General features: G+C 46.7%; 1 protein-coding gene across 1 annotated transcript in view; it reads left to right on the forward strand.

Moving 5' to 3' along the window:
* ADAMTS3 (ADAM metallopeptidase with thrombospondin type 1 motif 3) overlaps positions 1 to 24,085 on the forward strand; it is a 112,494-nt gene that overhangs the window by 62,043 nt on the left and 26,366 nt on the right. Inside the window, exons 5-12 of the mRNA XM_056855776.1 lie at positions 10,903 to 11,102; positions 15,795 to 15,878; positions 16,918 to 17,074; positions 18,368 to 18,473; positions 19,268 to 19,411; positions 19,953 to 20,085; positions 21,595 to 21,708; positions 23,478 to 23,623. Of these exons, the coding sequence (XP_056711754.1) occupies positions 10,903 to 11,102; positions 15,795 to 15,878; positions 16,918 to 17,074; positions 18,368 to 18,473; positions 19,268 to 19,411; positions 19,953 to 20,085; positions 21,595 to 21,708; positions 23,478 to 23,623 (1,084 nt within the window). The remainder of the gene's footprint in view (positions 1 to 10,902; positions 11,103 to 15,794; positions 15,879 to 16,917; positions 17,075 to 18,367; positions 18,474 to 19,267; positions 19,412 to 19,952; positions 20,086 to 21,594; positions 21,709 to 23,477; positions 23,624 to 24,085) is intronic.

Here is a 24,085-nt window from a genome sequence, read left to right on the forward strand (position 1 = left end):
TATTATTTAGTGTGGGTGAGCTGACGCAGCCCTCTCCTGTTGCTTAAGATGCTCCAGCTCCCTTAATGTCGACTGCAGTAAATCCCATTTCCTTTTAACTAAGCTAATAAACCCCCTTACCATTTATTGGAGCATGTCATTAAAGAAGTGGCATAAAAACTGTGTGCTGGGAGGGGGGGGAAGCTAATGCAATCCTGGTTTTAGCACACGAAGCTTAGGATGAGAACGGACGGCGCCCAACTGCAGCCGGGGGTGAGCCAGAACTTATTCATCAAATAAAACCCTGCTGATTAAGCCAATTCATCCAAAGTACATTAGTGGTTCATCTGCAATATGTCGGGTGTCTGCATTCCTTATCGACTGACCTCCGTGAATGCAAATGGATTAGTCTGGGGTACTCTTTTTTGTTGTAGCTGTTGTTGCAAAATTGAGGAGTTGGATTTTTTCTTCTTCTAGGAATGGCATTAAAGGAAGGACGAGATGGAGACCTGCATATTTAAGTGAGAGGGACGAGGCGGAGAACAAACCTGTTTCCCGTCCTCTTCAGCACCCCCATTCCATTTTCTTTTTATTTATTTGATTTTCATCATTTAAAATACATCAGTCCCGGTGATTTCATTGCCAGTGGTTACTGCTTGCATGGAGTTTTTGTATCCCTAGCCTAAGAGATGTGGATGGGCGTCTTAGAGGAGGGGGTAACGGCTCTGAAGTAGGACTTTTGCTTTGCGTGCTCAATTCTTGGCATCTCAGATGAAAAAGGATTAGGCAGTAAGTGATGTGAAAAACCTCTGCCTGAAAACCTGGAGAGCTGCTGATAGTTAATGGATGGTCTGTTCGCGACTTGTTTGTGTCTGTTCGCAGGGGAAGGCTACTTATAGCCATTAGAAGCCGACTTCCAGCTGGTGGGATCATTTTTTGGTTGTTCTTAGTCTTACGGAAACATTTTTGGCTTGCTTAAATAATCCCACAAATGTTTCGCCCCACCAGGAGCTTCAAAACCTGCCTAGTCGGGGTGACATGCAAATATCTTCAAGAAGAAGAAGAAGGGTGGGTTTTACATTCCGACTTTCTGTACCACTTAAGGAAGAATCAAACCGGCTTACAATCGCCTTCCCTTCCCCTCCCCACAACAGACGCCCTGTAAGGAAGGTGGAGCTGAGAGAGGTGTGACTAGCCCAAGCTCACCCAGCTGGCTTCATGTGGGGGAACCAACCTGGGTCTCCAGATCAGAGCCCACCGCTCCAAACCACTGCTATTAACCACTACACTATGCTGGCTCGATTAGGCGCGATTCCACCAAAAACAAAACACCTGGCTGGATCTAACCCCATGCCAGGAAGGTGTCTAGTCTGCTGAGCTGTTGAGGACTTTCCCAGACTTCTACAAGGAGGGTTCAGAAGAGTTTCCCCAAACCTCTGCAAGGCTTTTTGGTCTCTGACTGTAGAATATGCTACCAATCTATGGCTCTGATGAGGTTGTCTTAATAGCGTTATGAAAGTTATGTTATTAAATGTCATTGTATGGCACATCGAGAAGAGCCCCGTGGCACAGAGTGGTAAGCTGCAGTACTGCAGTCCATGCTCTGCTCACGACCTGAGTTCGATCCCGGCGGAAGTCAGTTTCAGGCAGCCGGCTCAAGGTTGACTCAGCCTTCCATCCTTCCGAGGTCGGTAAAATGAGGACCCACCTTGCTGGGGGTAAAGGGAAGATGACTCGGGAAGGCGATGGCAAACCACCCCGTAAACAAAGTGTCTAGTAAACGTCAGGATGTGACATCACCCCAAGGGTCAGTAACGTCCCGGTGCTTGCACAGGGGATTCGCTTTACCTTTTAAAGGCACATTGAGTGCTGGTGAAAGAGGGGTTTAAAAGTATCTTAAGTAATACCTTTCCTCGACCAAACCTACTCTGTTATGGATCAGACAAAGTGCTGGGCCGTAAGCTAAATATCCCTTTTTCAGACCGGCTGTGTCCCTGCCCTCTTCAGTCAGTGGGCTCCTTGGTACATATCCCTTTGCACTGTCCTTATGTATACCATCTTAGGCTAAAATGGATTATACCATGTTTTAACAAATGGTCCACATCTTCTCGAACAACTTTGGAGCAAAAGGTTCAGTTCCTCTTAGAGGACTCTGACCCTCAGCGTACCTATTTTGTTGCTCGTTTTTTGGAGGCTGCAGAGAAGAGACGAAGGGAGATGTTTTTAGAGATTTGGTCTTCTTTAAGTTTTATGGTTTTGTTGTTCAAAACCTTGGTCTAGGAACAGGGGGAAAGGGAAGGAGGGAAGGAAGGAAGGAAGGAAGGAAGGAAGGAAGGAAGGAAGGAAGAGAGAAAGAGAGAGAGAGAGAGAGAGAGAGAGAGAGAGAGAGAAAGAAAGAAAGAAAGAAAGAAAGAAAGAAAGAAAGAAAGAAAGAAAGAAAGAAAGAAAGAAAGAAAGAAAGAAAGAAAGAAAGAAAGAAAGAAAGAAAGAAAGAAAGAAAAAGATCAGACGAAGTAGACTCAGGCTCACGAAGTGTAGTGGTTAAAAGCGGTGGTTTGGTGCGGTGGACTCTGATCTGGAGAAATGGGTTTGATTCCCCACTCCTCCACAGAAGCTGTGGAGGCTAATCTGGTGAACTGGATTTGTTTCCCCACTCCTACACATGAAGCCAGCTGGGTGAACTTGGGCAAGTCGCACTCTCTCAGCCTCACCTACCTCACAGGGTGTCTGTTGTGGGGAAGGGAAGGTGTTTGTAAGCCGGTTTGAGTCTCCCTTAAGTGGTAGAGAAAGTTGGCATATAAAACCCAACTCTTCTTCTTCTTTGTTATTTCCGATCCTCAATGTCCCTTTTAATTCGGATGGATATTTTCGGAGGACGATTGAGAAGAATTCTGTGCCTGTTTCCCATGAACAGACACCTCACTATGTCGACGAGAGCCGCTTTAAGGTTAAATTCGATTTTGCAAGCTTCAGCATAAGGCATAAATGAGTTCTCTCATTAAAAAAAAAAGAGAAAGTGAACTTATTTGCACGCCAAGAGTGGAGGGAGCCAAGAAGTACTGTAAATCTGTTTACAAAAAACGAACCTTCTTCCACGAGCCGCTGTTTAAAATAAAAGTTAAATACAGCTTGCTGTATGGCACAAACATGGGACGCAGCTCAAAGGACAAAATTTTGAAACCCCAGACAAACATAGGCATTACTTAACCGTTTAAATAGCACAACATTTAAAATATCGACTGATCGCAGGTAGATTTTGGAGTTGCCCTTATAAGAAATTAGGTTAATAATAATCTTGTATGACCAAGAGTAAAAAAATAAAAAATAAAAACCACGTCTAAAAGTCAGCTCCTACCTTTCATCTCTTCATCGCTCTCTTGAGAGCCAGCGCGGTGCGGTGGTTCAAAGTAGCAGACTCTAATCTGGTGAACCGGGTTTGTTTCCCTACTCCTACACATGAAGCCATCTGGGTAACCTTGGGCTAGTCACCGTTCTCTCTGAACTCTCTTAGCCCCACCTAACCCACAAGGTGTCTGTTGTGGGGAGGTGAAGGGAAGGTGATTGTAAGCTGCTTTGAGACTTCCAGTGAGAGCCAGCATGGTGGAGTGGTTAAGAGTGGTGGTTTGGAGTGGAGGACTCTAAACTGGAGAACTGGGTTTGATTCCCCACTCCTCCACATGAGCGGCGGACGCTGATCTTGAACAGGAAACTATGTAAAAAAAAAATTGCAAGTTCAAAAAATCTATCAAGCCCAAAAATGCTGCAACATGTTGCTAAGGAAGCTGGTGACCTAATGTTCAGCCTTGGCCTTCCAAAGGCAGCATGTGTGTCTTTAATGGAAATGTAGCGGGGGGTGGGGGGGTCCGACGGGTGGGAGAGCCAGCAGCATGTGCGAAGGCAGGAGTTGTTTTTTGACGAGGGGTGAAGGCAGGCAGATTTTTGCCAGCTGCGCACGGAAGAATGCCTATGAGATCATTCCTCCAATGACTCTTTCTTCCATACACCTGACATAATATGAACCAGTTCAGTATTTTCATTTGCTGGAAACTCCTTTTTTTTTTTCTTTTTACGACTCTTTAAGCAAAAACAGCTGTTGCCATTGATGGCTTTCTGCAAAGGAAAAGTGCGGCCAAAACGCGCAGTGCGGTGCATTTTGCCCCATTAAAACATGCCCACACACGTGCGCAATATAGGTCCTATTTGAACAGAAGACAACTTTTGATTAATGGTAAGCGCCACATATAGTCCAACACAACCTGCATGGTGTAGTGGTTAAGAGCGGTGGTTTAGAGGGGTGGACTCTGATCTGGAGAACCGGGTTGGATTCCCCACTCCTCCACATGAGCGGTGGAGGCTAATCTGGTGAACTGAATTTGTTTCCCCACTCCTCCCCATGAAGCCAGCTGGATGACCTTGGGCTAGTCACAGCTCTCTCAGCCCCACCTACCTCACAGGGTGTCTGTTGTGGGGAGGGGAAGGGAAGGCGATTGTAAGCCGGTTTCATTCTTCCTTAAGTGGTACAGAAAGTCAGCATGTAAAAGCCAACACTTCTTCTTATTCTTCTCCTCCTCCTCCTGCTTCCCCCATATGGCATTGGCCAGGATAGAGGGCGGGATATAAATCCAATACATAATAATAACAACAATAATAATAATTGCTCGTCTACATGCAGTTCTTATGATCCTTGCATAGTGGCCAAAGGTGACTCCTTTCCGTTTTCATTAGCAGAACTAGAGGTTGCATCCAACCCGTGCGTTCCTTCCACTGTAGCCGTACAAAAAAGGGCCCCTTTCCAAGGGTGGCTTTCACAAATGACATCACCGATTGGCTCAGTTGTCCCTCTTTGAACCGCCACGGTGGAATTTCTCAGTTGGTGGAGAATAGATGGGTCCACAGTAACATGTCCTTGTGTGCTTCTGAAAATACTACTTGAGAAGTGCTTCTCCGGTAGGTTCAGTCTAAGTCGATGTTCTCCTTCCTTTTGAGTCCACATTGGGGAAAATTTGTACGGGCTACAGTTGAAGGAACGCACGGGTTGGATGCAACCTCTAGTTCTGCTAACGAAAACGGAAAGAGGAGTCACCTTTGGCCACTATGCAAGGATCATAAGAACTGCATGTAGACGAGCAATTATTATTATTGTTGTTATTATTATGTATTGGATTTATATCCCGCCCTCTATCCTGGCCAATGCCATATGGGGGAAGCAGGAGGAGGAGGAGGAGGAGAAGAAGAAGAAGATCAGAGCTCCGGGGACACCCTTATACCACCCGAAGCCCGTTGTGATTTCCCCCCTCTTTTTTTGTAGGGAGTGAATTTTTGAGCCCTCTCACGGAGTTCCACCTTTCTGGTATATTTCTTATAAGTTTCATTGGGGCTACTGCAGATGCAACCTGTAGGGAGCCAGCATGATGTAGTGGTTAAGAGCTGTGGTTAAGAGCCAGCATGATGTAGTGGTTAAGAGCGGTGGTTAAGAGCCCCACCTACCACCCAGGGTGTCTGTTGTGGGGAGGGGAAGAGAAGGTGATTGTAAGCCAGTTTGAGTCTTCCTTAAGTGGTAGAGAAAGTCGACATATAAAAACCAACTCTTCCTTTTCTTCATTTCTTTTACACATACACATAAAAGAAATGGGTCTGTCCCTATGAACATAGATGAAGAAGAGTTGGGTTTTATATGCCGATTTTCTCTACTTTTTTAAAAAAGGAGACTCAAACTGGTTTACAATCTCCTTCCCTTCCTCTCCCCCACAGCAGACACCTTGTGAGATAGGTGGGCCTGAGAGAGTTCCGAGAGAGCTGTGACTAGCCCAAGGTCACCCAGCAGGCTTCATGTGTAGGAGTGGGGAAACCAGTCCTGTTCACCAGATTCGAGTCTGCTGCTCATGTGGAGGAGTGGGGAATCAAACCCGGTTCTCCAGATTCGAGTCCACCTCTCTTAACCACTATACCATTCTGTCATAGTACAAAGAAAAATGATAAAACATACGGCTAAACAGAAAGGAAGAAAAACTTGCATATAAGCAAATGCCACTTCAAACTATATGCATCCAATCAAAGTTAATTGGTCAGTTCTTTCCAGTTTCATTACACATGCGTGTCTTTAGAATGACAGTGGCCCACAATCTGATTATTCTTTGAGGACCATGATGCTTTTGTGCTAGAGTTAATTTTAACAGTTTAAGCAACTCTTTTACTTTAAATAGCCAATCTCCAACTGAAGGTCTATAATTCGACTTCCATGTCCTTGCTGAGACAAGTCTTGTGGCCGCCAACAAATGCAAAGCAATACTGTTCAGGAACTTAGACTGCCTAGTTCAATAAAACACCTTCAGTTGTATTATCTACTTTATGTTGAAAAGCCACTGTCAATAACAGAGTTACCCCATCCCAAAACTGACCCTAGAAGCTAAAATGATGCTGTCGTACTTTGGTCACATTATGAGAAGACAAGAGTCACTGGAAAAGACAGTCATGCTAGGAAAAGCTGAGGGCAGCAGGAAAAGAGGAAGACCCAACAAGAGATGCATTGACTCTATAAAGGAAGCCATGGCCCTCAATGTGCAAGATCTGAGCAAGGCTGCTAAAGATAGGATGTTTTGGAGGACATTGATTCATAGGGTCGCCATGAGTCGGAAGCGACTTGACAATACGTATCGCACACACATCCCAAAACCCAAAAGTCTGCCTTGGATAGTATTTGGATGGGAGACCACCAAGGAGTACCAGAGGAGCGAAGCAGAGGCCGGCGGTGGCAAATATATTGAGTTGAAAAGCTGTGTGCTCGCCTAAACAAAATCTTCCACTGACCCACAATCAAGTTAAGCGGAAATAGCTCAATCAAATATTTTGTCCTAGTGACCTAAATGGCTTGAATCCAAGGTTTCAAAATAAGGTCAGGTTGTTTTCTGCAAAGGAGCGCGTGCATGTGTATGGCAGGTGGGCAAGATACTTACTCAGCAATGTTCTTAATTTTCTAGGCCTCTCGGGAAACAGGACAGTCCTTCAATCAGGAAAGGGATAGGGTGAAGTGACTTGACATCTACCTTTCCATTATGAAACCCGTGCATTTCCTAAATGAGAATGCCTGGTTGCTAGCATGGTGTAGTGGTTAAGAGCGTGGTGTAGTGGTTAAAAGAGGTGGTTTGGAGCGGGGGAGTCTGATCTGAAGAACCGGGTTTGATTCCCCACTCCACCACATGAAGCCAGCTGTTGTAGGGAGGGGAAGGGAAGGTGATTGCAAGCCGGTTTGATTCTTCCTTAAGTGAGAGAGAAAGTCGGCATATCAAAACCAACTCTTCTTCTTCGTCTTCTTCTATAACAAACCGATGGGTTTGGGTTTGTAATTACAAAGAGCCTGGTGTGACCTGGGAGCACCATCACAAACGTTCGCTCACACCGTCCGTGTTCCTTGAGCACTCGACATCATATCTACAAGTTGGAAGCAAGGCATGGATTTCTGTTTGGCTCCCTCTATGCTAGGGTTGGCTCAGGCAAGCCCTATCTCATCAGATCTTGGAAGCCAAGCATAGTTGGCCCTGGTTAGTATTTGGATGGGAGACCACCAAGGAATTCCAGGGTTGGGACATGGATAGGGTTGCCAGGTCCCTCTTCGCCACCTGCGGGAGGTTTTTACAGCGGAGCCTGAAGAAGGCGGGGTTTGGGGAGGGGAGGGACCTCAATGCCATAGAGTCCAATTGCCAAAGCAGCCATTTTCTCCAGGGGAACTGATCTCTTGGCTGGAGATCAGTTGCAATAGCAGGAGATTTCCAGCTAGTACCTGGAGGTGGGCAGCCTTACAGATTGAGTTGCATGTTTTGTAAAGTGTTGTTTGCTGTGCCCACTATACAATATGTGCCCTTATGTCATTAAGAAGCAAGTTTGGGGTCTCTTTTTATTTCATGCACAACTTGACCCAAAAGTTGGTAGCAGAAAGGAAACCTGAGGAAAGGAAGCGGGGAAGAGAAGATTTGTTGCTCACTTAAATACGGAGACGGTTTTGAAAGAACGCCTTTGCTTTGTGCAGAGACAGAGGAGGCCTTGTTTGATGTGAAAAGGGAATGCAGACTTTCAGATGCGTGAACGATAAATGTGACTGCCCCATCGCATCACATCTTTCCCTTAATACTTTAATAATGAAATGGTGTATTTTAACGAATCATGTGATTTAACCACCCAGGGCCTTCATCCCTAAATATACTACTCAGCTAGCGTTGCCAGGTCCCTCTTTGCCACCAGTGGGAGGTTTTTGGGGCCGAGCCTGAGGAGGGCGGGGTTTGGGGAGGGGAGGGACTTCAGTGCCATAGAGTCCAATTTCCAAAGCGGCCATTTTCTCCAGGTGAACTGATCTCTATCGGCTGGAGATCAGTTGGAATAGCAGGAGATCTCCAGCTAGTCCCTGGAGGTTGGCAACCCTATACTCAGCAACTGCCCAGAATTCCTCTCTCTCTCCCTCCCCCCCTCTGTGTTTGTGTGGTTTATTATTAATACAGCATAAGCCAGTAAAACACATGTATCATTTATCCAAAAGGTAAGAAATTATAGCAATTCAACCAAAAACATTCCTAATTAAGATTTCCAAATAGACTAAAATTGACCAAATTATTGTGTGTGTGTGTGTGTGTGTATGTGTCTCGCTTTCAACATGACTTGATTCTTACATTTCATTAAGACTTTCCATGTATGTAAACTCTGCCTTTTACCCTACCAGCCTAGGAACTAGCCAAATATTAGGGGAAAGAAAATGCTTTGTGGTGCTCTTTTCCCTCTTAGGTACACAACACACACACACACAAAGGAGGATTCTCCACTTTCTCCCCTGACCACAAAACCGCTTATTTAAAGAGGGAAACGGCAGCCAAATCCAAGGGCCCCGGGTGCAGCAGACGGCTCTTTCTTCTTCCCTGACCTGCCGATTCAGACTCTTCCATTCATGCAGCGGGCATAATCCTATGATGACATGCCTCGTATATTTCCATGGGACGTGGCACCCCAGAGACCCTTTGCCAGGAGGAGCCGTTTTTAGAAAGTGGAGCCAGGGTATGAATTTCCCACTTGTCTGCCATCGCCGCCTTGAGCATTCTTGCGCATGAAAGGAGCCGGAGGTCAAACGGTGGGGCCTTGTTTGCCAGGACTGGTTTCGCACCCGCAGAAGCGGCGGCTCGCACCTCGAGGGAAGTCTTCCTGCTTGATGTGGGAAGGAGGGGAGGGGGTTCGTCATGTTGCTGAGATGTATCCGGGAGGGAGAGAGAACTCCCAGCTAAGGAGCCAGACGATGTTGGAGCCATGCAAGTATTATGTGCAACGCTATTCTCAGATTTGAGTCCAGAGGAGGCTGTGGCTTAGTGGAAGATTCTCTGCTTGGCATGCAGAAGATCCCTGGTGCAACCCCTGGCACCTCTAGTAAGGATCAAGTTGTAGGTGCTGTAGATTCATAGAATCATAGAGTTGGAAGGGATCACTAGGGTCATCTAGTCCAACCCCTGCACAATGGAGGAGATTCAAAATTACCTCTCCCCCACACAGTATGTGTGACCCCGACTCCATGCCCAGAAGTTGGCCAAGATGTCCTCCCTCTCATGAGCTGCCTAAGGTCATAGGATCAGCACTGCTGACAGATGGCCATCTAGCCTCTGCTTGAAAACCTTCAGGGAAGGAAAGCTTACCACCTATTCCACTGAGGAGCTGCTCTAACTGTTAGAAAGTTCTTCCTAATGTCTAGACGGAAACTCTTTTGATTTAATTTCAACCCGTTGGTTCTGGTCCGACCTTCCGGAGCAACAGAAAACAACTCGGCACCCTCCTCTATATGACAGCCCTTCAAGTACTTGAAGATGGTTATCATATCCCCTCTCAGTCTTCTCCTCTTCAGGCTAAACATACCCAGCTCCTTCAGCCTTTCCTTGTAGGACTTGGTCTCCAGACCCCTCGCCATCTTGGTGAAAGAGTTTCTCTGGAGACCCCAGAGTGCTGCTGCCAGTCTGAGTAGACAATATTGCCCTTGATAGACCAATGGTCTGTCAGTATAAGGCAGCTTCCTGTGCTGCTTTGAATGACTGAAGAGATATAGTTTCAAATCCTCCGCAAATGAAACTTACTGGGTAACCTGGGGCCTTTCACTCTCTTTCTGCATGCAGAAGGTCCCTGGTTCAATCCCCAGCACCTCTAGTAAGGATCAGGTTATAGGAGATGTGAAATGACAATATGCGACAAGAGAGTTTAGTTCACCTGCCGCATTCCACCAGGGCAGCAGCTTAGAAGAAGAAGAAGAGTTGGTTTTAATATGCTGACTTTCTCTACCACTTAAGGAAGAATCAATCCGGCTTACAAACACCTTCCCTTCCCCTCCCCACAACAGACACCCTGTGAGGTAGGTGGGGCTGAGAAAGCTGTGACTAGCCCAAGGTCACCCAGCTGGCTTCACGTGTAGGAGTGGGGAAACAAATCCAGTTCACCAGGTTAGCCTCCGCCACTCTCTCAGCCTCACCTATCTCACAGGGTGTCTGTTGTGGGGAGGGGAAGGGAAGGTGATCGTAAGCCGGTTCGATTCTGCCTTAAGTGGTAGAGAAAGTCAGCACATAAAAACTAACTATTATTATTATTATTATTCACGATGTCTTGAAAGTCAAACCCTCCTTGGACAATTTACTAGCCCTCTCCTCGTATAGTTATGCTTTGCAAGACAGCCAGAGCATTTGGTTGGGGCCTCTACCAGAATCAGAAGCCAAAAATCTAGCGGTCGTTCACCTGTCTAATGTGGATAGTCAAAATTAGTTCCATACAAGACTTGTGGGTTTCGCCCGACCCTAATCCAGTTGAGTGGGCATGGCCTGAAACCAAACAAATGAAAAAGAACACCTGGGATCCCTTGGAGAACGATTGAGCAGAATAGTGATAACAGAATCTTTCATTACTGTTTCTCCATAGAGTCTGATTTTGGAGGCCCACAAAGTCTGGATTCTGCATACACAATCATAGAGGAACATCTCAATGAGACACTGAGGCAACGGAGGCACTCCGGGGATGACGACTACAACATTGAAGTGCTTCTCGGGGTGGACGACTCGGTGGTCCGGTTCCATGGCAAAGAACATGTCCAGAACTACCTCCTAACCCTGATGAATATTGTGAGTGTGTTTCCTCGGTGCTTGTCTACTGCAAGGGCAGCCGTAGACCCCAAATTCACTTCCTTGTGGCAGAGGTGCAGTTTAGCTCCGCATCTGCCCATTCGACCTGAGTCAATTGGTGGTCCCAATGGAGCATCCTACAGATTTTGATGTGGCAGGCCTGTGTGTTTCTCCAATATTTTGCCCTACTTAGCCACCAAAGAAGGTAGTTCTTGCAAGGTTAGACCAAGAAAGACATTTTCCCAAGGACACCAAATATGCCTCTTGGCAGAATGATAATTTGAACTCGCCCAACCCAAACCAACTCTTCCACGTACATTAACATTTACAGTACCACTTAAGAACATAAGAAAGGCCGTGCTGGATCAGACCGAGGTCCATCAAGCCCAGCAGTCTGTTCACACAGTGGCCAACCAGTTGCCTCTAGGAAGCCCACAAACAAGATGAAAACAGCAGCATTAACCTGCCCGTCTTCCACAGCACCTAATATAATAGGCCTTGAATGCTGGAGAAAATAGGTATGCATCATGACTAGTATTCATTTTTACTAGCAGCCATGAATAGCTCTTTCCTTCATTAACATGTCCACTCTCCTCTTAAAGCCTTCCAAGTTGGCAGCCATCACCACATCCTGGGGCAAGGAGTTCCACAATTTAACTATGTGTTGTGTGAAGAAAGACTTCCTTTTATCTGTTTTGAATCTCTCACCCTCCAGCTTCAGCAGATAACCCCGCGTCCTAGTATTAAGTGAGCAGGAGAAAAGCTTCTCCCTGCCCACTTTTAACCTCCACCTTTAACTTTCGTAACTATATGCATTAGTTGATCTTTTTTCCCTCATTCTCACAAAAAGTCCTAAAGAAAGAAAAGAGTAGGGTGATGGATTAGCTTCTGGACAGTTTTAAAGGGCAGACCCACGTAGAGCACATTGCTGTAGTCGGATTTAGATTCTTGTTGAGAAGAAGAAGATTTGGTTTTTATATGCCAACTTTCTCTACCACTTAAGGGAGACTCAAACCGGTTTACAATCACCTTCCCTTCCCTTCCCCACAACAGACACCCTGGGAGGTAGGTGGGGCTGAGAGAGCTCTAAGAGTCACCCAGCTGGCTTTGTGTGCAGGAGCGGGGAAACAAATCAATTTCACCAGATTAGCCTCCGCCGCTCATGTGGAGGAGTGGGGAATCAAACCTGGTTCTCCAGATCAGAGTCCACCTCTCCAAACCACCGCTCTTAACCACGTTCTTATTATCCACACAAATGGTGTCAATCAGGACCAATGCCATTCTCTCCTTTTGCGTACAATATAGATGGCTGTGTGAAGTTGATGATGCATTAAAGTTATTGCTGGAGTTATTGTAGCCCTGGTACAGCTGTTGTAGCCAGTGGGACTGGATGAGGCATGTCCCAATGGGATCTGTTTTTAGTTCAGCCGCACTTGTAAGGACACCTCTCCAAATGGTATTCTGGTTTCCCAGCATATATTATGATTGCAGAAGGTAATTTGGGGAGGGGGAATCCAGACTGGGGATCCAGCACAGGGGTGCAACCAAAATGACCTTGGGGCTACAGCAACTGCCCTTTGAGGAGCGGTTAAAACGCTTAGGGTTGTTTAGCTTGGAAAGAAAGTGGCTGAGGGGAGACATGATAAAGGTCTATAAAATTATGCATGGTATGGAGAGAGGGGACAGGGAGAAGTTTTCCTCCCTCTCCCATAATACTAGAATGGGGGTCATCTGCTGAAGCTGGAGAGTGAGAGATTCAAAACAGATAAAAGGAAGCGTTTCTTCACACCACATAGCTAAATGATGAAACTCCCTGCCCCAGGATGTGGTGATAGATGCCAACTAAGAAGACTTTAAGAGGGGAGTGGACATGTTCATGCAGGAGAGGGCTATCCATGGCTAATAGTCAAAATGAATACTAGTCATGCATACCTATTCTGTACAGTATCAAATGAGCATGCCTATTATATTAAGTGCTGTGGTACACAGGCAGGAAGGTGCTGCTGCAGTTGTCTTGTTTGTGGGGTTCCTAGAGGCCCCTGGTTGGCCACTGTGTGAAGAAGAAGAAGAGTTGGTTTTTATATGCCGACTTTCTCTACCACTTAAGGGAGACTCAAACCGGCTTACAATCACCTTCCCCTCCCCACAACAGACACCCTGTGAGGTAGGTGAGGCTGAGAGAGCTGTGACTAGCCCAAGGTCACCCAGCTGGCTTCGTGTGGAGGAGTGGGGAAACAAATCCAGTTCACCAGGTTAGCCTCCACCGCTCATGTGGCGGAGTGAAGAATCAAACCCTCTTCTCCAGATCAGAGTCCACCTCTCCAAACCACCACTCTTAACCACTACACCACAGACTTCTGGACTTGATGGGCCTTGGTCTGATCCAGCATGGTTTTTCTTATGTTCTTGTTCTTACGCTCTTTATTTTTGTTATGGATCAGAAATCTATATAAGGCCTCTTCATGGTTTCTTCCCCCCCCCCCCACTTTGTCTTGGGATTTGAATACAAATCCCGAGAGTCACATTTGTTCTGGGCCCAAGAATCTGCTTCCAGGTGCCAGTCGCCTGGATCAGAGCCAATGTACCTGAAGCATGTTAATTATATTATGGTGTCTTGACTTAGAACCTGGATATTTAGCTGGGCAAAGTAATGTCCGCAGTGCCTTTTAGATATGATAATGATGCTCCCATTTTGGAGTATTTGAATTTCAATACTAATGTACTTTACTTGGCAAACTGCTGAGCTGACTTTATTCCTGAAACATCTGGAGTAAAAGAATACCTGGTCTTTTAAAAAGGGGGCACAGCGCCACCTGCTGCTAATTCAGAGAATATCCAAAGACTGTTATCTATTTGATACTTGATGAGAGATGTTATTTCCTCTGAAGATCTCCCTCCTGAGGAGGGCGGGGTTTGGGGAGGGGAGAGACTTCAATGCCATAGAGTCCAATGGCCAAAGCGGTCATTTTCTCCAGGGGAACTGACCTCTGTCGGCTGGAGATCAGTTGTAATAGCAGGAGATCCAGCTACTACCTTGAGATTGTATATATATCAGATCACACCTCTGTACCAATAGGGTCAGTACAAATACAGTATAGGATGAGTAGAACACAATTCAAACAAGAAGGTGAGTAAAAAAATAACATGAATTATATAATGTGATCCAATGCAATGCTTGTAGATCTCAACAATATAAGAACATAAGAAAGGCCCTGCAAGGCCCATCAAGTCCAGCAGTCTGTTCGCACAGTGGCCAATCAGGTGAACAATATACTATGAACAATTCCACCAATAGTTTACAAGCAGAAAAAGTCTCTCATATTATCCCTTTCTAAAAGGTGCAAAATTTCCAAATTAGGATCCACAAATTAGGATCCGCCCACTTTCTACGAACCTGACTGTGTTGGAAGCGTTTCAGCACACAATTAGGTGTAAAATTTGATGGATGATTGTAAGATGTCCTACAGTGCACACTGACGAAACCCTTGGATTTGAAATGGCAGAATACCTGGGAAGGTCATCTGTGCACTTCTGCGTGCTCCTTTGCACTTTTGTGTGCTTCTTGCATAATCGCCGCGTACTATAGACTGATCCATTCCAACTCCACGGAGCCACGAAACTCATGAAATTGACATGCTGTGGCTAGAACATCTGAATTGTCCAGCTAGCTCTGTTTAGGCTTCATCATTTTTGTGGATCCTAATTTGCAAATGTTGCACCTTTTAGAAAGGGATAATATGAGAGACTCTTTCTGCTTGTAAACTATTGGTGGAGTTGTTCATAGTATATTGTTGAGATCTACAAGCATTGTATTGGATCACATTATATAATTCATGTTATATTTTACTTACCTTCTTGTTTGAATTGTGTACTACTACCTGGAGGTTGGCAACCTTACTTGGACTGCAGACACACTCCTAGCGGAAAGGGCTTATGTAAACTATTCTCTAACACATTTACCACCGGACAGCAGCTTTTTCCTTAGCCAATAGCCAGTCTTGGTGACAGTGTATGAAAATCACTTTGTGAGTGAAGAAGGGAAATCAATGCGTCTGCAGCTTTAAAAAGGATCGATTCTACATAAGCCGCTTCCAAACCTCCTAATTGGTTACTGAGTGGGCTCAATTAAAGGTTCTAACTATCACCTACAAAGCCCGTAAAGGTACTGGACCCACTTACCTGCAGGGCTGCCTCTCTGATGTTCTGCTGTGACGGTCCCCCACTCCTCCACATCAGCAGCGGAGGCTAATCTGCTGAACCGGGTTAATTTCCTTACTCCTCCACACGAAGCCAGCTGGGTGATTTTGGGCTAGTCATGACCTTGAGCTAGTCACAGCTGTCTTAGAGCTCTTTCAGCCCCACCTACCTCACAGGGTGTCTGTTGTGGGGAGGGGGAGGGAAGGTGATTGTCAGCCGGTTTGATTCTCCCTTAAGTGGTAGAGAAAGCATATGAAAACCAACTCTTCTTCTTCTTCAATTGCCAGTCAGAAGCCTTGCTGGGCAAAAGCTCCATCTCGTCTCATCTCCTGTCTAAAACCACTCGACGGGCACCAGGAAAGGTGTTGGTGATGCTCACAGTCACCACGTTGTGGAGCACCTGGACCACAGTGTGTGTTTTCTTACTGAACTGAATCATTATTTATTGGGTTCCACCCTCCCCCTCCTTCTGTCCCATTTCTCTCCATTTCTCAGGTGAATGAAATTTACCACGACGAATCCTTGGGGGTCCACATCAACGTGGTGCTGGTGCGCATGATGATGCTCGGCTATGCCAAGGTAAATAAACCAGGCGGACGGTTCACCTTTTCTCTTCCCAATCTGTCTTGCGGGAAGGCTGGGGCGGGTGAAAGGACAACGTCACAGATGGTCCGTGAGGGCTTGCAAATAATTATCGCCCTGTGCGATTGAACATGTAGGAATATTTAGTAAATTTTCAGGCCTCCTGGAGAACTGGGTTTGATTCCCCGCTCCTCCACATGAGCAGCAGAGGCTAATCTGGTGAACCGGGTTGGCTTCCCTACTCCTCCACATGACCTTGGGCTAGTCACAGCTCTCTTAGAACTCGCTCAGCCCCAACTACCTCACAGAATACTAGAGATGGTGTGTGCTATGCGTATGTGTGTGTGTGGGGTCTATCTTACGTTTATTTTATAAGAGTGCCACCTTCTCCCCAGCAGTAAAGAAGGTAAGCAAAGCTCAGCTTTACAGCTGCAGCAGTCTCATCTGAACAACTGCTGAGTGTTGTCTTGCATGTGGGGGGGGGGACACCACCGTGCAGTGGTAGAGCATCTGCTTGGCAGGCAAAAGGTCCCAGGTTCAATCCTCAGCATCTCCAGTTAAGAATAAGGCAGTAAGTTATGTGAAAGACCTCTGCCTGAGACCCTGGAGAGCTGCTGCCAGTCTGACTAGACAGTACTGACCTTGGTGGACCAAGGGTCTGATTCAGTATGAGGCAGCTTCATGTATGTGTTTATGTGTGCTTCCTTCTCTCCTTCCCACCCACCCACCCACCTTTGGGGAGAGATGCTGGGGATTGAACCTGGGACTTTCCGCATGCCAAGCAGATGCACTACCACTGAGTCTTGGCCTTTGGGGAGAAGCCATGGCTCAGTGGTAGAGCATCTGCTTGGCATGCAGAAGGTCCCAGGTTCAACGCCCAGCATCTGCCGTTAAGGCTCAGGCAGTAGGCGATGTGAAAAACCTGGAGAGCCACTGCCCATCTGAGTAGACAGTACCAACCTTGATAGCTTCACGGTATGGTTCAGTATAAGGCAGCTTCGTGTTCTGCTCTGACTCATGCATTGCGTTCTCTTAGTCCATCAGCTTAATCGAACGAGGAAATCCATCGAGGAGCCTGGAGAACGTGTGCCGTTGGGCATACCAGCAACAGCGGGCAGATCCCAAGCATTCTGAGCACCATGACCACGCCATCTTTCTAACCAGGCAAGATTTTGGACCAGCTGGAATGCAAGGTACTGCGATCAAGACCTCTTCCCCCCCGCCAAGGGCCATATTGTCAGTTTTGCCTTTTCTAATACTGTTTCTTGCTGAATTCAGATAGCTGTGGAATTAATCAACAGATCATTTTCGCTTACTGCTTTATGGGATGGCCTACATGTGGATCCAAAAATTCACAACATGGGGCCAGTCCAGGTTACACTTCAGACTCCTGAAAACCCAGAGGAGCCCCACAGATTTAAAAGAAGTGTGTGTAAAGACCTGCCCTGAACCTGGCTTGCTGGGGATGAGGGCGGGTTATAAATGTGAACATAAATAAATAAAGTGCCATCAAGTCGCAGCTGACTTATGGGGATTTCAAGGCAAGAGACTAACAGAGGTGGTTAGCCATTGTCTTCCCTGCATAGCGACCCTGGTATTCCTTGGTGGTCTCCTATCCAAATACTGACCAGGGCTGACCCTTCTTAGTTTCCAAGCATGGTGTAGTGGTTAAGAGCAGTGGTTTGGAGTGGTGGACTCTGATCTGGAGAAGCGGGTTTGACTCCCTGCTCCTTCACATGAGCGGCAGAGGCTGATCTGGTGAACTGGATTTGTTTCCCCACTCCTATACACAAAGCCAGCTGGGTGACCTTGGGCAAGTTACAGCTCTGTTAGAGCTCTCTCAGCCCCACCTACCTCATAGGGTGTCTGTTGTGGGGAGGGGAAGGGAAGGTGATTGTAAGCCGGTTTGAGTCTCCCTTAAGTGATAGAGAAAGTTGGCATATAAAAACCAACTCTTCTTCTTCTATTTCAAACATTACGCACATACAACAACTTGCATACCCACAATACAGTAAACACTCCATATTCGTGTGTGTGGCTAAATATCCAATAATATATCAAAAGCAAGATCATAACAGTACTACATTCTAAAACATTATATCCTCCCTCCCACCAAATTGACCATATTACATTTCATAATTTATACTAAAATTTATTCATTAGCCATAACTGCTATAGGGTCTAGGCAAGAATTAACTATAGTTTATTATTTTTCAAGCTAGAGATAATATCACACCCTACCATTCTTGCTGAAGAGATCTGACGAGATCGGGCTAGCCTGGGCCATCCAGTTCAGGGCATAAGAAATAAAGAGAGGTTAATAAAATCCAAAACAGAAGCAGCAATTTGTGTGTGTGCACAAACATCACACACACACACAAATCACATTGCTGATACATTTGAGCTGGATCAAATTGTTGCAGTATCTGTTGGGTTGTCAAAAGACAGAGATTTCAAGGAATCCCCCACTTTCATGCTTTCACCAGGGTACGCTCCAGTCACCGGCATGTGTCACCCGGTCAGAAGCTGCACGCTCAACCATGAAGATGGGTTTTCCTCCGCTTTCGTAGTTGCCCATGAGACTGGACACGTGTAAGTCCTGCTGGAAGTTTCGGGGGAGGGAGAGACCCTGGGCCAAATCTGTCCTCCTGATGGGGTTATGAGACCCTCCTTCCCAGTTGCCAATAGAAAGACAAGAGGGGTGTGGTGGAAATGATAATGGTGGTCTTGTATGGAAATGGAATAAGTTTTGGGGAAACTTGGAGAGGATGTGATATCCCATTGTGACCTGCTTCCTTCTCACAATGGCCGTCCAGCAAATGGAGATGTAGCCAAAGACGAATGAGTCACTGAAAGAGTTCCCCCAACTCAGCTTGGCATGCAGAAGGTCCCAGGTTCAATCTCTAGGGTTGCCAACCTCCAGGAGGTGGCTGGAGATCTCCCACTATTACAACTGATCCCCAGGAGACAGAGATCAGTTCCCCTGAAGAAAATGGCCGCTTTGGCAATTGGACTCTATGTCATTTAAGTCCCTCCCCTCTCCAAATTCTGCCCTCCTCTGGCTCCGTCCCCAAAATCTCCAGGTGTTTCCCAACCTGGAGACGGCAACTCTATCATTCTTGGGCATCTCCCGTTAAAAGAGCCAGGTGATATGTGATGTGAAAGACCTCTGCTTGAGTCCCTGGAGAGCTGCTGCCAGTCTGAGTAGACAATACTGATCTTGACCAAGGGTCTGATTCAGTACGAGGCGGCTGCATCATGTGACTCCCCCCCCCCCACATAGGTTTCCCACTGAAGACTTTGTAGGGAAGAAGCTCATTTTTGAATATGTATGTATGTATGTATGTATAACACAGTTTCTCCCCTTTTAATTTCTTTGACTCTAGGCTGGGAATGGAACATGACGGGCAAGGGAACCGGTGCGGGGACGAGACGGCCATGGGGAGTGTCATGGCTCCGTTGGTGCAAGCAGCCTTCCACCGGTACCACTGGTCCCGCTGCAGTGGCCAGGAACTCAAGAGATACCTACAGTAAGAACTCATCTGTGGCTGGCAAAAGCGGGACTGAGGGGCTGAGGATGCAGAGAGCTCGTATCCTGGTGGCATGTGGAAATGAACTTAGGATCTCATAGAGTCAGAGTTGGAAGGGTCCATAGAGGCCATCTAGTCCAACCCCCCTGATCAATGCAGGATCAGCCTAGAGCATCCCTGACGAGTGTTTGTCCAGCCGCTGCTTGAAGGTTGCCAGTGAGGGGAAGCTCACCACCTCCCTAGGCAGCTGATTCCACTGCTGAATACTCTTTCTCTTAAAAAAAAGTCTTCCTAATGTCCAGCCCATACCTTTCTGCTCATAATTTATACCCATTATTGCGAGTCCTTTCCTCTCCTGCCAACAGGAACTGTTCCCTGCTCTCCTCTAAGCCTTTCAGATACTTAAAGAGAGAAGACGACTCGTGTACTGACTGATGGACCAAGGATGCTAAGAAGGCATTTCCTTTTCCTTTTCTGGTTGACTCCAGGATTGCGGTCTGGTCACCTGCCACTCATATGCCACCTTTTGCTCTTCCCACAGCTCCTACGACTGCCTCCTCGACGACCCCTTCGAACATGACTGGCCCAAACTTCCGGAGCTGCCGGGGATCAACTACTCCATGGACGAACAGTGCCGCTTTGATTTTGGAGTGGGCTACAGAATGTGTACGGCGGTATGTCCCTGGAATGATTAAATCTTTAACAAGCAGACGCTTTTGGGGGAGATGCCAAGATTGCTGGGCAGAAAGAAAATGCTGAAGGGGAAAGCGATGTCCATTCATCGCAGTCCTCATAGTGTGAGGATTGTACCTAAGTTAATTTAGGGAGCCACTGGCCTGCAGCTTCCATGCTGGAAATGTCCCATTGGTATCATTGATTGACGCAGCATCTTCAGTGTGCTCGGAGGGGTAGTCTGAGTTAAGGCAGAACAGTATGTTCACAGCCTGGTTCTGTTTTGTAAGGGAAATGTTGTTTCAATGAAGCAAAATCGTTGCTTTGCCCCAAAACAATAGACCACAGGTGTGAACAATCAGTGGATGTTTATGCATGGGTACTTTCACTCATGTTTGCCCCCGGTCTGTGAAATCCCTATGCTTAAGGCAAAGCACGGGACACGCAAGCTTGGTTTCTCTCACAGCCAATTACAAAGCAGCGTGTAAAGAGGCGGAGATTCAAATGCTTCCTGGGAGCTCTTTCTGAGCAGAAGAAAGGCTTTTTAAATCCGAGGCTTGGATTCCTCCCCACCCTCCTTTCAGATTGCTCCATTTTTTGTTTTTTGCTCTTAAAATGCTATTTTATGCAGCAATTGGGTTTTGGGGGTGGAATTTTCTCTCACAGTAAGCTCTACAAAGTAATCCAATTACAAAGGAGAATTTATTTAAACTTGATTTGAGCTTGGGGACTGCTGGTGCATAGATTCCCAACTGGAAAGTGTGGGTCCAGCAAGCAACGAACCGCAGGTAAAAACCCCACGCATAAATGACCAATGTGATTGCCTGAGGCTCTTCAGCACCTTTGTGAAGCCTCAAAATGACTAAATCACTAGAAACGAAAGCTGTGCACTCCCTGAGCTAACCCCGAAGGACCGCATGGGGAGAAATTCTCCAACTGAGCCAGAATTGAGTCAACTAAGAGCCAGCGCGATGTGGTGGTTAAGAGCGACAGACTGTAATCTAGTGGACCGGGTTCAATTCCCCAGTCCTCCACATACACTGATTTTGAGCAATGAATTGTTGTTGATAATCACCCAGTAGACAAAAAGGGGGGGGAGAAGGCAACTGCTAGAGTTCTTTCTGGATCCCAATCAGCGAGTAGACGTGTGACTAGGTCATAAGAATATTTATTAGACTTAACCGGCAAACACAGTGAAATATAATGCCTCCTTTGATTAGCATACCAAGGACGCTCCAAAGAAATACGGGCAATCGTATCAATCTTACCTTAGGAACAGGGGCAAATTCGTTCTGAATGAAGTAAACGTATGAACCTTTCTGTTTTAACTGCTGAGGACTGGGTGTTGAAATTTTCACAATATCGTATCCCAAAATAGTTACGTGCCATCACGTGCTGGTACACTTTGGGTTCACAATGCTGTTTTATCTTTGCAACTTTTTTTTTCTTTCTGAACTGCATCCTCTGTTTCTTCAGGGGGGAAAACGTATCTCGATTTCTCATCCTTTTAGTTTCGAACCTTTGACCCGTGCAAACAGCTGTGGTGCAGCCATCCGGATAACCCCTATTTCTGCAAGACAAAAAAAGGGCCGCCACTTGATGGGACGGAATGCGCACCGAGCAAAGTGAGAATCCCCTTTCGGGTATAAATGGTAGATCCCATTTCAGTGCATAGAGGCAGAAACAAGATGTTGGGTTGGGTTGATTTTGTGTCATCGTCCCCCCCCCCCCGGTATAAAATGTTCTTGGGGGACTTGTTAAATGGAGATAGATGATGACAGGTAGCTGTGTTAGTCTATCTGTAGCAGTAGAAAAGAGCAAGAGTCTGGTAGCACTTTAAAGACTACATAAGAACATAAGAAAGGCCCTGCTGGATCAGACCAAGGCCCATCAAGTCCAGCAGTCTGTTCACACAACGGCCCACCAGGTGCCTCCAGGAAGCCACCAACAAGACGACTGCAGCAGCACCATCCTACCTGTGTTCCACCGCACCCAAAATAATAGGCAAGCTCCTCTGATACTAGAGAGAATAGGTATGCAGCATGACCAGTATCCATTCTAACTAATAGCCATGAATACCCCTCTCCTCCATGAATATGTCCACTCCCCTCTTAAAGCCCTCCAAGCTGGCAGCCATCACCACATCCTGGGGCAGGGAGTTCCACAATTTAACTATGCGTTGTGTGAAAAAAAAATATTTCCTTTTATCTGTTTTGATCTCGCTGTCCAGCTTTAGCAGATGACCCCGTGTTCTAGTATTATGGGAGAGGGAGAAAAATTTCAAAATAACAAAATTTCTAGCAGGGTATGAACTTTCAGTTGTCACAGTTATCCGAAGAAGTGAGCTGTGACTCACGAAAGCTCATACCCTGCCAGAAATTTTGTTCAAGGTACTATTGGACTCTTGTTAAATGGGGGTTGCTTGTTTCTTACTGATGATCTAATTAACCAGATATTTCAGGGAAACCTAGTTTCAGAGGGTATCTGGGTCGGCCTGCAGCAGACCAGCTAGGTTCGAGTCCAGTCGCACCTTAGCGACCGACAAGATGTTCAGGTATGAGCGAACGAGAGTCAAAGCCCCCTCGGTCAGTCTGACAAAGGGCACCTTGACTTTCAAAAAATCATACACTGAAATATTGGCCGTTACCGCACTAGGTATTCCCAACAATGTTTCAAGAGTTTGAAAATGTTGTAAAAAAATCTGTTCGCACTTTCAGTGTTTTCCCACTGATTTATTAAGAGTTTGAAATCGTTGTAAAAAATGGTGTTCGCACTTACTTTGGCCCCTTCAGCTGTGAAGACGTCTTCCAACAGTTCATTGGCCGTGGTATCCAAAAACCCTTTACAAGCGGTGTATTGGTTTGCTCCGTTTAAGTGACGTCACTAATGACCCGCGAGTCCGGCGAGAAGCCCTCCCGCCCCCCGCCCCCAGCCCAGCCGCCCTTCTCCAGGGTGCTTCTCGGCGCGGCAGCAGGACCCGCGAGTCCGGCAAGAAGCCCCCCGCCCCCCCTCCATGCAACGTTTCGGAAATCCTATACCGTGCTGGAGTAGAAGAGTGCGGTAGGGAACACATCAGAAACGATTTATTATATAACGTTGTCCAACTTTAAAAAATGCCCTAGAAGGCTGAGTGCAGTAACCCCCATTGTTGTTCTCTACGGTGCTATTGGACTCGAGTCAGGGAAGTCCAGTAAGCCATCCATGAGCGTAAAATAATGTTGGTACAAGAGACTGCATCCCTGGAGGGGTTCTCGTGCAAACCACTGAGAGCTGCCGAGGCTCAGACCAGCTCTTTGCATTCTGCATGGAAATCTTGTGCAGGTCAAACTGACAGTCTGCTAAAATAAATTCCAAGAGTCTGTTTTGTTTCGTTTTTGTTTTCTCCCTCCCTTAGTGGTGCTATAAAGGCCACTGCATGTGGAAGAATACAAACCAACTCCAGCAAGATGGCAACTGGGGCGCTTGGACGAAGTTCGGCTCCTGCTCGCGGACGTGCGGAACTGGCGTCCGCTTCAGAACGCGCCAGTGCAACAATCCCATGTAAATCAGAAAAGCGTCTTTGTACCTGCTGGATCTAGGCATTTATAGGGGGGAGGGCGGGTTCAACAAGCTACGCATTATGACTTGGAGGAAAACAACATTGGATCCTCCCCCCTTCTCCGAACAGGCCGCTTAGTCCAACACCCTGTTCAATGCAGAATCAGCCTAGAGCATCCCTGGCAACTGTTTGTCCAACCGCTCCTTGAGGAAGGGGGGGGCCCTCAGTGGTAGAGCATCTGCTTGGCATGCAGAAGGTCCCAGGTTCAATCCCCAGCATCTCCAGTTAGAGGGACCAGGCAGGTAGGTGATGTGAATGACCTCTTCCTGAGACCCTGGAGAGCTGCTGCTGGTCTGAGTAGACAATACTGACTTTGATGGACCGAGGGTCTGATTAAGTAGAAGGCAGCTTCATGTGTTCATGTGTACAAGACTGCCAGTAAAGGGAGCTCACCACCTCCCTAG

Source organism: Euleptes europaea, chromosome 9, assembly GCF_029931775.1.
Source record: "Euleptes europaea isolate rEulEur1 chromosome 9, rEulEur1.hap1, whole genome shotgun sequence".
Taxonomy (NCBI): Eukaryota; Metazoa; Chordata; class Lepidosauria; order Squamata; family Sphaerodactylidae; genus Euleptes; species Euleptes europaea.